The 12,816-nt window shown below is 60.7% G+C and overlaps 1 protein-coding gene across 1 annotated transcript in view; it reads right to left on the bottom strand.

Annotated features, from left to right (window-relative positions):
- WNT7A (Wnt family member 7A) overlaps positions 1–12,816 on the bottom strand; it is a 63,271-nt gene that overhangs the window by 29,401 nt on the left and 21,054 nt on the right. Inside the window, exon 3 of the mRNA XM_061397238.1 lies at positions 11,991–12,262. Coding sequence (XP_061253222.1) covers positions 11,991–12,262 — 272 coding nt within the window. The remainder of the gene's footprint in view (positions 1–11,990; positions 12,263–12,816) is intronic.

Genomic DNA, 12,816 nt, shown 5'->3' with positions numbered 1-12,816 from the left:
AAGAGTGCACCTTGCAACGCCAGGGACCTTGGTTCAATCCCTGGTTCAAGAAGACTGCACGTGCCACGGAGCAACCAAACCCGTGCACCACAGCTGCTCAGCGCTCCCTCCAGAGCCCGTGAGCCCCAAGGACGGGGGCCCGCGTGCGCCGGGAGCCCACGCTCTGCAGCAAGAGACGCCACGGCAGTGAGAAGCCTGCGTACCCCAACTGGAGAGTGGCCCCCGCTCTCTGCAACTAGAGGAAGGCCACACGCAGCAATGGAGACCCAGCACAGCCCCAAATAAATCAATAAATATTTTAAAAAAACACCTTCCATTTGAAGAGGCTGCCGGGCACACTGGCAGCAGGGAGACGCGTTAGGAGGTGGCTGCTGCACTACGCCAGGGAGGAGGGGATGGGGTGTGGACAGCGAACGCCACGCACGAAGGCAGAACCCGACGTGCTGGATGTAGGGAGTGGCAGGGGTCGGGACCAAGCCCAGGTCTGGGGCCCGGATGGTGGGGAGGACAGGGCTGCTCCCCCCGAGTGGGTGGGCGGGTGGAGGCAGGGGCGTGTCTGTGGGAGAAGCAGCCACAGTGAGGGCTGGGCTGGGTGGGCTCCGGGCCAGCAGACCCCCTGGAGCGGGGTAGGGGCAGCTGAGGCTCGAGTCTGGACAGACGTCTGGACAGGAGAGTGGACTCCACAGACAGCTCTGCAGCTCCAGGATTGTGGCGGAGCCTGGGTACCTCTGGGCGGGCTGGGAAGGGCCGGGGCAGAGCTCTCTCCTGGGGGAGCTGCTCTGACACCCCCAAGAGGCCCAGGGGGACCTCACCTGTCGCAGAGCAGGGAGGGCCCACACAGCGGGCTCTGCCCCTAGCGACCCCCTCTCCTCTGTCCAGTGAAGTGACCAATCTCCACGAGTTCCCGCACACCTCCTCCCCAAGTCCTCAGCGGGCCACACAAATGGTCCATGGGACACACGGAGCTTCAGAGCTGCTGCTGCTGCTGCTGCTAAGTCGCTTCAGTCGTGTCCGACTCTGCGACCCCAGAGACGGCAGCCCCACCAGGCTCCTCCGTCCCTGGGATTCTCCAGACAAGAACACTGGAGTGGGTTGCCATTTCCTTCTCCAGGGGATCTACCCGACCCAGGGATCCAACCAGGGTCTCCTGCACTGCAGGGGGATTCTTTACTGCCTGAGCCACCAGGCGGCTTTGCAAATTATAAAGTGTTTTACAAACGTTGTTAGAATCATTATTATTTCAAACTACTACCAATCCTTCCAGGTCTAAAATACACACACAGACACACACACACAGACTCACACAGACTCACACAGATACACACACACAAACACACTAAGAAGAGACCCAGAGAGGCCGGGCAGAGTGTGGGCTGCACAGGCAGGTGGCTGAGAGGGAAGCTTGCTTCCACGTCTTCTGCCTGGGCAACCTCAGTCCACCCCTTAACCACCTGTGCCTCCAACTCTCCCCATCTGTAAAATGGGAGCAACAGCACCTCCCCTGGGGGGCCAGGGGCTCATTTATGGAGACCAGTGGTACTAGGCCAACACACAGGGTGAGACAGACCCTGCGAGGGGCGCGCTGAGCAGGGGAGGCTGGGTGGGCCCTGTCCACCCCCAGCGGGCGCTGCCTGGCCCGCCCCCTCCCCGCAATGTCCCGGGGTGGCCCTGAGGTCAGGTGAGCCCCCGACCTGCAGCAGCCCTCGAGCCGGGGCTTCGGCTGCCTGTCTGCGAAATGGAGCTCATGAGGACCGCCCCACCTCCGCCCAAGGTGGTCAGGCCGGTGAAATGGACGTCCTCATGTAGACAGAGCACAGGACCCGCGTTGCGAAGGTGCGCTGCAGGGCGGGTGCTTGAAGAAGCCCTTTGTCAGCCCAGGGGTCCTTTTGGGGGACACGACAGCACCTTGATTGCTCCTCAAGGGACACACAAGTGTCAGAATCAGGGCAAGCGACACTGCTGCGTGGGTGCCAAGCCCTCCACCGCGCCCCCACTCGGCTCCCCCTCCCCGGCCTGGGCAGATTTGATAACACCCTGAGTCCCACTCCCCCTGCAGAGCACAAAGGTGGCAATTGGCCCTGGTGGGCGCCTTCTGACTTGGTCTCGCCGCGCTGAAACTGAGCCCCGTCTGCTGCGCCCCGCCTGGGGGGCCTCATGGGGCCTCGCCAGGCCGCCCCCTCCCACCTTGGCCAGTTTCAAATGCGTGTCCCCCCCACCCCGCCCCCGGAGGGCCCGCAGCCGCTCTGGGGACGCCTTCCAAGGGAACCGCCACCCACAGCCCCTCTGCAAGGCCCTGTCCTGGGCTGGCTGGGGCCCAGAGAGGCAGCACGATTGCGCCCCTCGCTGCCAGACCTTTCTGTGTCCCCCGAGAAGTGACACAGAGGTATGAGCCCAGTGCCCACCACCCCAAGCCAGCCTGTCCATTGGGCCTTCCTGCCCGAGTCACAAGCCATGTGGCTGCCTAGCCCTGGAAACGCAGACTGAGGGCCATGCTTTGTCTTACTCATTGGCAATGAATTCAAACTTCAGCAGCCACGCGGAGCCCGTGGCAGCCATGCAGGACAGCAGGGCTGGGAGCACTTTCAATGCCTTTGCTCTTCCAACCCTCATAATACGAAGCGATCGTCACCGTTTTGCAGAGGGAGACGCTGTGGCACAGAGAGGCGTATTAAGACGCCCAAGGTCACACAGCCGAGAAACAGGAAAGCTGGGCACCATCTCCAGAGCCCAGTCCCCACAGCAGGCCAAGCCAGCCTCAGCCCAGCCCCTCAGCTCCACAGCTGTGCGCAGGAAGGCAGGGGACAGGCCCTTGCAACCCCCGAGCCCTCCAGGACCCCTTCTGGACAGCGGGCATCACACTGAGGTCGCCCCACCTTGCAGAGTGCACCCACTGGGCGCTGGCCTCCAGGATGGGCTCTGGGAGGTGCTGAGGTGGTTCTCATGCCTGCCCAGAGAGACGAGAGGAGTTGGCAGGGGGACAGGATGGGGGTCCCTGGCCAGCTTCCCTAGGCTGAGCCATCCCAGAGGTCCCACGATGGCAGGAGGTGTGCCGAGTCCCAGCACGGGCCTGGGTACCCCTGGCACCTCCTCGTCCTGCACCCCCAGGATGGCCCAGGCCCCTTTCCTGCTGGCGACGGACAATGGGCACAACTTCCTCTCCACATGGCCCAGGAGAGTCCTCTCCCAGGACGAAGGCAAGGCTGCCCCAGCACTGCAGCGGCCAGGACAGGAGAGGACAGGAGGTGCCCAAATAACCTACGAGCCCCAAACCTCAAACACTGGGGCCTTCTGGTGGGGTGGGGGCCCCAGAGCATCTGAGGTGCCCCAAACAGGGTGCTGGAGAATCTCAGGATAACGTCTTGGAACCACGGGATGGAAGAAATGGGGAGAAACGTGTCTAGGTCCAAGAGGTCCTGGGGCAGGAGAAGCCGTGAGAGGTTAAAAGCCGGATCCAGAGCCAAGGCAGTGCCTGCCTGCTATGTGGCCTGGGTTGTGTCTTGACCTCTCTGGGCCCCCGTTTCCCCATTTGTAAGATGGAGACGACAACGGAGAATGGCAGCCTCACAGGACCGTGGGGATGAAGTTGGCGAGAATTCAGAACCCGGCCCCCACCTTCTCCCAGCAACCAGGCACCTGCCTTCTGGCTCATCCCATCATCAGAGCTGCAACCGGCAGCCTCCCAGCCTCCTCTGCCTGGTCCTGCCGCCTGCCTCCCCACGCCCCCACCCCGGGCCCCTCGCTAACCGGGGGACAGTGACAGCCTCCCCAAGGTCACCCGCCTCAGGCTGAGGTCCTAAGCTCCTCCCAAGACCTCTGGGCCTGCCTCTACCTACCCGGACTGGGCTGGGAGGGGGTGTCTCAGCAACCCAGGGCTAAGCGGGGTGCTGAAGACCAGGCCCCGTGGAGCTGGGGTCCCGGAGACATCTCCCTTCTCCGGGGAAGGGCTGGGGCTGCCCCCGCCCCCCATCACCTCCCTGCCCCTCCCACTGCTATCGCCACGGCAACATCACCCACCGGACCTGGCTGTGCCCTGCCCTTGCTGTGTCACCACGGAGAACTGGAAAAAAGCCCTCAGGCCTCCCGGGCATCCTCCCCCCAGGCCCCTGCGGGCTCCGTTCCAGCCCCTCCTCGCGGTTTCCGCTCTGGACCTGCCTGACTCCTTCCTCTGGGCCTGCACGTCCCGGCCTGGCCATGCCTGCGGGCTGTCCCCGGGGACCTCCCAGCCCCACGGCAGCACCCCGTCCAGCCCACCCCCTGCTTCGGCCGGTCACGGGGTGGGGAGGGGTCGACACAGCAAGCGGGTGCTGAGCTGGGCCGGGGTGCACGTCCTGCCCCCACGCCCGCTGCCTGTGGCCTCGGCACGGTCTCTGTGATGGGTCTCTCATTTATTAAATGGCACAGTTCTCAGCGCCGTCTGGAGACCAGGACAGTAGAGGCTGGGGACCAGAGGAGGGGCTTCGGTTTTTGAGTTTTACTTCGGAACAGATACGTTATAAAAATATTTAAAGCTATGTGTGTATGTTAAGTCGCTCAGTCGTGTCTGACTCTCTGCGACCCCATGGACTGTAACCCGCCAGGCTCCTCTGTCCATGGGATTTCCCAGGCAAGAAACCTGGAGAGGGTAGTCATTCCCTTCTCCAGGTGGTCTTCCCAACCCAGGGATCGAACCTGGGTCTCCTGCAAGGCAGATTCTTCACCATCTGAGCCCACCAAGGAAGGCCCCCCCGACAAAAGGCAGATTCAAATGTAAAACTACAAAGCTTTTAGAGGAAAAAAACGGTAAAATTTTCGGGACCGAGAGCTCAGCAGAGAGTTCTCCGCACAAAAGCACTATTCGTAGAAGGGAGAACTGATAAATTAGACCTTATTAAAATTAAAAACATCTGCTCTGCAAAAGAATCTACGAAAAGGAGGAAAGGAGAAGCATAAACCAGAGCAGGGGGCACCGCAAACCGTGCGTCTGACAGACTAGCATCCAGAACACGTACAAGCAATTCTCAAAACTCAGCAGCAAGAAACACAGTCGAATCAGAAATGGGCATGAGGCACGAAGAGACATTCCCAGGGAGAGCATGCTCATCTGGCAAATACACACGTGGAAAGACGGTCCGCGTCACTAGCGACGAGGGAAACAGTCGTTGAAACCACAGTGAGGACCTGCACCCACCTCTCAAACGGCAAAACTGAAAGCCAGTGACAACTCCCAGTGCTGGAGAGGATGCAGTCAAACACGCTCACGCCGGCGGCCACCTAAGACCACGCAGCCTTCCTCACAAGGCTCAACACACAGCCACGGCACCGACCCCAGAGACCTGGAACCGTGTGTTCACACCGAAACCTGTCCACCAGCGTTCACAGCCGCCTCGTATGCCACAGCCCCTGCCCGGAAACTACCCAGACAGCCCTGAATGGGGGAAGGGCTCCATACCATGAAACCACACTCCGTCATAGAAAGGAACAAACTCTCCATCGACGCAACGAGTTGAATGAATCATGAGGCGATTATGCTGAGCGAAAAAAGCCGATGCCAACTGGTTACCTACTGTGTGATTCCACTTATATAACAACCTTGAAATGATAAAATGTGGAAATGGACAAGAGATTAGTGGCTGCCAAAGGCTAGGAAGGCCATAAAGAAGTCTGAGCGCCGAAGAATTGATGCTTTTGAACTGTGGTGTTGGAGAAGACTCTTGAGAGTCCCTTGGACTGCAAGGAGATCCAACCAGTCCATTCTGAAGGAGATCAGTCCTGGGTGTTCATTGGAAGGACTGATGCTGAAGCTCTAATCCTCTGGTCACCTGATGCGAAGAGCTGACTCACTGTAAAAGACCCTGATGCTGAGAAAGATTGAAGGTGGGAGGAGAAGAGGGAGACAGAGGATGAGATGGCTGGATGGCATCATCGACTCCACGGACATGAGCTTGAGCAAACTCTGGAAGACAGCGGAGGACAGGGAGGCTGGTGTGCTGCAGTCCACTTAGGTAAAGACAGAGGCATGACTGAACAACAAGGGCTGAGGAGGATACAAGGAAGGAGGGAAGCAGCTCCGGCTGCCAAAGGGAAGCACAGGAATCCTCACCACGGAACGTTCTGTGTCCTGACCGTGCCGAGCCACACCCGGCTGGGATGCCGTGTTAATTTTACAAGCTGCCGGGGAACACCAAGCAACGGGCATGCAGGAGCCTTCTGAATTCTTATAACCGCACGTGGGTTGACATCTCAACGTAAACATTTTAATGTAAAAATGCAAGAAATCCATTGAAGTTTTACTGTGAGATACGCAATGAATACATGTTTGCTCTAAATATGCCCCACACAACACTGGAGACACATTCGTACTAAAAAACCCTTCAGTATCTCGAACTGGACTGGGAGGCCTGTTCTTTATCTGGCAGCCCTAGGCCTGGGAAATCCCCCCAGGTGAGAGGCGATGCCTGGCACGTCACTTGTCAGTTCACACACGCTGCCTGAGCACTTACTGTGTGCCAGGCCCCGTTCTAGGCACGGAGGAGACAGCTGCAAACTCAGGCCGCCCAGCCCTTGCGGTGCTGATGTTGTAGTGGGAGGAGACGGGGGACAGACGCATTAAGTGTGTGCTTCATCACTCAGTCGTGTCTGACTCTTTGCACACCTCTGGACCACAGCCCGCCAGGCTCCTCTGTCCAGAGGATTTTTCAGGCAAGAATACTGGCGTGGGTTGCCATTTCCTCCTCCAGGGGATCTTCCTGACCCAGGGGATCAAACCCACGTCTCCTGTGTCTCCTGCATTGCAGGCAGATTCTTCACCCGCTGAGCCATTCAGGGAAGCCGCGAGCAGAGACATAAAGAGATGTGTGAATAAGATGACTTCACATGGCGGTAAATGTGACAAAGCAGGACAGTGAACAGAGCTGAGGTGGACAGACGGGTGGAAAGTCAGGGAGAGACTCCCAGGGAAGGGGACCTCTGAGCAGAGACCAGCAGGAATTAGCTACGCAGACGTTTGAGGGAAGGGCATTCCAGACCAGGGAAACAGCACGTGCCAAGGCCCTGAGGCAGGAACACAAGCTCGGTGGCCTCCCAGAGCATACGGCCAGGGACACGGCCGGTGTCCAGTCGGTCCTAAGCACCTTGCACTCCTCCCATCCCCTCACGTCAGAACTAGAAGACCCTCTGACACTCAGGGTCCCGCCGTGGAGGACATGGAAGCCCTGGAGGGTCGGGGTTTGCCTACAGCAACCCTTGGTCCACCTCCCTCAAGCTGCAGCTGGAAGCCGTCACATCTGGAAAGGGAAGAACCCACAGGGGCACCAGACCTGGAGCCGGGAAGGACACAGAGGCCCTCGGAGGCCTCCCCAGAGCTCAGCCTGGGCGGCCGGCCGGCTCCGGGGCAGGCGGGACCTGGCTGGGCTCAGGCCCTCAGCGTGCCACCTGACCACTCCATCCGATCAAATATGCAAGTGGCCCTCAGGACAGCAGAGGGGAGCATAGCTAAGCAGCCTTATCTGGGCCCCGCCCCAGCCACCCAAGGCCAGCGCCCTGCCATCCCCTGGCTCCCGGGCCTTAGGGCAGGGTGGGAAGCCCGCTCCTGGGAGCACCCAGACCAGACGGGGCAGGGCAGGAAGGGACAAGACCGGCACCCTCGGCGGGCAGGGGCTGGGCAGGGACTGGGAGGTGACTCCCATTCGGGTGGAATTCCATCTCCCTGAGCTCACCTTCCTTGGAGCAAGCGGCACATTCCAGCGGGGCCAGCCCCATCCCAGCTGGGCCCCCATCCCCAGGGCTGCCTCCACGGGGCTCAGGCACCGTGCGCCCAGGAAGGGCCTCCAGAGCTCCTCTGCACGCATGGCGCTTAATGTCCAGCGAGGGCTCGGAGGCAAGCCCAGCCCGGTGCAGGAGCGTCATGGAGGCACAGAGACTGACCCCCATTCCCCCAGCAGAAAGCCGGCTCCAAGCGCAGCGATCAGGGACCATCCACAAGGCCCACCTCCCTGTCTTCTGCGGCCCATACGTTCCTGCCCCAGTGCCTGTTTCCCCAGGGCTGAGCCCGGCTCTGGGCCTTCCCAGTACAATCTTCAGGCTAGCCTGTCCTGCTAATACCCCAGGGCGTCGGCTCTCACCTCCCATTGGTGGCTTCCAGAAGTGGCTCCAACCAGAACCTCCCTCCAGGCACGCGTGGTCCCTGGGCTTCCCCACCTGCTGCTCGTGGGGCCCCCCACTCCCAAGTCCAAGTGCACCCTTATAACCATCACCCCTCATGTCCAGTCTCCACCCGCCCCAGGGCCTGACTGCAGGGAGGTGGGCTCCCACCCATCCACCCCAGATGCAACCCGAGCTGGGTTCCCGCCCATTCTGGCCCCTAAATGGCAGTGCCCCCTGCCCACCCGTGGGCTTTGCAGGGCTGGGGCACCCGCTGCCATCCCACCCCCTGCACTCTGCTTCCCACCTGGTCCCAGAGACCTGCCCCCGGCACCCCTCCTGCAAAGCCTCTGCAAGAACCGCCAGCCCAAGGGGGATGCTTTCTCCTGGGCCTACACTTGACCCCAGCCTCTCTGCGGCCCCGTCACCGGCGGGCCCCTCTCCCACGTATATGCAGTCTGCCCCAAGGGCCCATGCTTTTGTAGGACTTCATGCCCCTGTAGAGCTTTCCTGGCGGCTCGGATGGTAAAGAATCTGCCTGTAACTCAGGAGACCCAGGTTCAATACCTGGGTTGGGAAGATCCCCTGGAGGAGGGCATGGCAACCCACTCCAGTATTCTTGCCTGGAGAATTCCACGGACAGAAGAGCCTGGGGGGCTACAGTCCATGAGGTCACAAAGAGCTGGACACGACTGAGCGACCAACACGATGCTTTTACAGCGGCCGTGACTTCTCCCCGAACTCCCTCCCGCGCGCCTGCCTTTTCCACGTGGAGGACTCCTAGGTATCCTTCAAAGCCCTGCTCAAGGGTCCCTCCTTTTTGCCCTAGAGGTGTCTGGACTTGTCCAAGAAGAAACTGCTCCCACCTCTGAGCCCCTATGAGCCTCCTGAACAGCTGCGTGTCTCCTGTACGCTCAGTCCCGAATTATCATTTTTGCTCCTCTACCCACCTCTCTCACTAGACTGAGCACCTTGAGGGCAAAAGGAGTGGTGAGCTCATCCCCTCACACAGCCCCAAAGGTGGGAAAGAGATGACACAAAGCCGCAAAGATCCCAACACCGTCCAGGGATTCCAACCCACCGCTTTGGACGCCTCGCTCCCTCCCAAAGACCTTGATTTCAAACCTAAAGTGTGAGAGTGTAAACATTAACATTCTACAGCCCCAACCTCAACAGTCTGCGATGTCAACCCCAAAATACGGTGACCCTAAAATTCCAAAATATGTGTCCTGGTGCTGGGAAAACTTGAAGGCAAGAGAAGGGACGACAGAAGATGAGATGGTTGGATGGCATCACCAACTCAATGGACATGGGTTTGAGTAAGCTCCAGGAGATGGTGAAGGACAGGGAAGCCTGGCGTGCTGCAGTCCATGGGGTCACAGAGTATTGGGCACAACTTGGCGACTGAACAACAAAATTCCAACAGCGACTCTGACTGGAACATCACATCTCCAAAGGATCTGCTGGCTCTGTCTTCTCGCCTGACCCCTCTGATTCAACACTGCTGACCACACGATTGCTCGGGACAGCAGGTCATGGCTGCAGGGGTGCCCACTGCCCCCCCAGCGCAGCCCCTCGGACACATCTGCAGGTGAAAGCCTGGCTCGGCGCCCCCCCGGAGCAAACTGGAGACAGGGTGGTCCCTGCGCGTTATTCGTCATCAGTCAGCTGGGTCGGGGGCGCCCCTGCAGCCCCAGGGCCACCCCTCGTGGGGTCTGCCACCACCCCGGCCCCCGGGACGCACACCCCGCCCCCCGCCCCCCTTTCTCTTGTACGGCTGCCAGCAAGCCCAGAGTCCTGTGGTCAGGTTGAGTCTTGTCTCCTCTCAGCAGGGGGAGGGAGCCGGCGATAAACACATCTGCGCCTCCTTCCAAGACGCTCAGCAGGACTTCCAGCTCACCAAGACCTCCAGCCCCACTGCACCTGGGGCCCACAGAAGCCTGGGGTGGGCAGAGTTTCTGGTGCGGGGTCCCATGCCTACAGGCTGCAGGGTCCTGGGCATCCCCCAACTGCGCCCCCGCCAAGCCCCGGAGCAAACGGAGGCTCATCACCCGTGTGACAGATGAGGACACTGAGGCCCCCAAAGGGGTGGGCCCAGGCTGAGCCTCGGCTGCCTGGGGCTAGGCCCTGCTCCTGGCCGCTGGGATCTGGGTCCAGTCACTTGGGGTGCCTCGGTTCTGTGGGTGAGGAGCCAGGCAGGGAGACCCCCTTCCTGCTGTGCTCCGACCGAGTGGTGTGGCCACTGCCCCGGGTAGCTGAAGGCTAGTCAGGACCCGCTCCGGGCCTCTGCTTGCACCCCCAAACCACAGAGCAGCTGCGCTGGGGGTGGATCAGTGTGCACTGGGGAGCCCCAGATTCAGCCTCTTTGCTCTGGAAAATACAGAGTCTGGCTGAATGGCCATCCAGGAGGCCACCCTCAAGTGTCCTCTCAAACCAGAGTGGAGCTGTCCACTCCCAGGGACGGGAGCTTCCAGGTTAGGAGGGAGCCCGTGACCTCAGCCCTAAGGAGTGCTCCGACCATAGCAAGCGGGTGGGACAGACTTCCCTGGGCAGGCACTCCCGGCACAGGGCTGGACCGGCAGGGCCTTTAGTCCAACCCCCCGTCCCACCATCATCACCTGCCCGGTGATTCACCATGGCCAGCCGGGAGGCTCTGACACAGCGGGAGGGACAGACGGCCGCTGGTGCCTCTTCCTTGTCCGCCTGCAGGGAGCCCGGCTCCCCTCTGAGACGGGCAGGCCACCCCCAACATCGGTACCAGACAGCTCCCTCCTACGCCACACGTACGCACCGTCTGCGGTCACACCCACCCTGTGCTGAGGGCCAGCCGTGTGCCAGGCCCTGGGAAGGGCTCCCCTGCCCCCTCCCCGTCTCTCCTTGCCCTGGACCGAGGACACTCCCGCCAGCCCTGCTTACTTCCCAGGAGGAGAGCGGCAAGAGCCATGATCAGAACCCAGGGGGCCCGCTTCCAGCCCACGCTGTGCAGAGGGCCAGCCCGCCAGCCAGACTCCAGGCTTCACATTCTGGCTTTAACCCTGAATAGCACGTCAGTCAACCCCTCTGTGTCTCAATTTCTCAATCTGCAAAATGGGGTAACAGTGCTCCCGTTCACAAGGATGCCATGAGGACGAAGGGAGAAGACCACTGGCCCCCAGACACGCTCGAGCAAAGCAAGGAGCCCTGGCAGCCAAACAGGCAGCGCCAGGCCCTGTTGCCAGGACACGTGTTTGAGCCCCTGGAGTAACCTTCTTTCTCTTTTCCCTCTTGCACATTTTTCAAGAGTCACTGGTGACGACCAGTTTTAAAAACAAACAGCGAAAAAATGAAGTGCTTGTGCATGAAAATCTGGGTCTAAAGCCAGAGGCGGCAGCCACTCTGGGACACCCCGGACCGTCTTCCAAGCTGAGCCCAGACTCTTGGAGGGCGTGAGGAGATAGTGAAGAGGAGGTGGTCCCCTCCATCCTTTTCAGCTCCAGATCTTGGTTAATCTGACCAAGGACGTGTTAGCAGCCCTGGCATGCACCCCAGGGGGATGACTTTTACTGAACTCATCTCAACTCCCGAGGCCCCCCCGGCCCACAGTCTGAGTTTTTACAGCTGATTTTGTGGATCCCAGGACTAGAGTTCATATCCACACCTCATCCCATCTTGCTGGGTTACAATGTTCTAACAGGGACACAATTACTCAGCCTTGTGGGTAACTGACCAGCGTCATACCACACAGGACACCCGACCAGCAGCGAATGGACCACGGACTCCAGGCGAACCAGGCAAGGGCAGAGCCCCGTGCCCCATTGCCAGACCCCCAACCCCAGCCGTTAACGAAGAAGCCGTCTCGCGGCACCTGCGCCAGGCACCCCCCGGCCACCTACCTTCCGGCCTGCCTCATTATTGTGTAAGTTCATGAGAGTCCGGGCGTTCTGTTTGATCTCCCGGGCATCCACAAAGACCTTGGCGAAGCCGATGCCGTAGCGGATGTCGGCAGAGCAGCCACCCCACTTCCAGCCCTCGTCCCGGTGGTACTGGCCCTGCTTCTCCTTGTCGCAGCCGCAGTCGCTCAGGTTGCCCTGGGTGCAGGCCGCCGTGATGGCGTGGGCCACGCCCGCGGCGATGATGGCGTAGGTGAAGGCGGCCTCCCGGCTCCCTGCGGGGACAAGAGCGGAAACACTGGGCTCAGGTCCGGGCATCTGGGGTGAGGAGGCAGGCTGAGCTCCGCTGGGGTCCACCAAGACCAGCCCAGTGCCCGTCCCTGGCCCCCAGAGCCCCCCCATCACGTGCACCCCAGTTCAATCCCCAGTCACTGAACGCCCTGGGGAGTGGACGGGGGCAGCGCAGGAGAGGGGCACCTGGTTGCCTGGCCCCTGTGACGTCAGAGGAGGGGCCCCCCAGCATACCGATTACCACCCACGCTCCACACTGACGTGGCTGCGCTCACGGCGCGCACACACACACACGAGGCCCTGGCGACCGTCAAGCAGCACGCCGAACACCCGCAGCGTGCAAAGGCTCTGGAGCCACAGGCCTGGGCCGAAACCACAGAACATCAGCCTCTCCTCTGGTACTTTCAGCCGCTGCCACCCTCCCCTGGGTCTCGGCCTCCCCCATAAAGTGGGGACCCCAGGGAATAGGAGATCAGAGTTTTTCACCGGTGTCTGATGGTGGCGAACACCTGCTATGAAACTGGGTCAAGCCTACGAA

Source organism: Bos javanicus, chromosome 22 (genome assembly GCF_032452875.1).
Source record: "Bos javanicus breed banteng chromosome 22, ARS-OSU_banteng_1.0, whole genome shotgun sequence".
NCBI classification, from domain to species: Eukaryota; Metazoa; Chordata; class Mammalia; order Artiodactyla; family Bovidae; genus Bos; species Bos javanicus.
The sequence above is the reverse complement of the archived record's forward strand: the minus strand, read 5'-3'. Positions and strand labels throughout refer to the sequence as shown.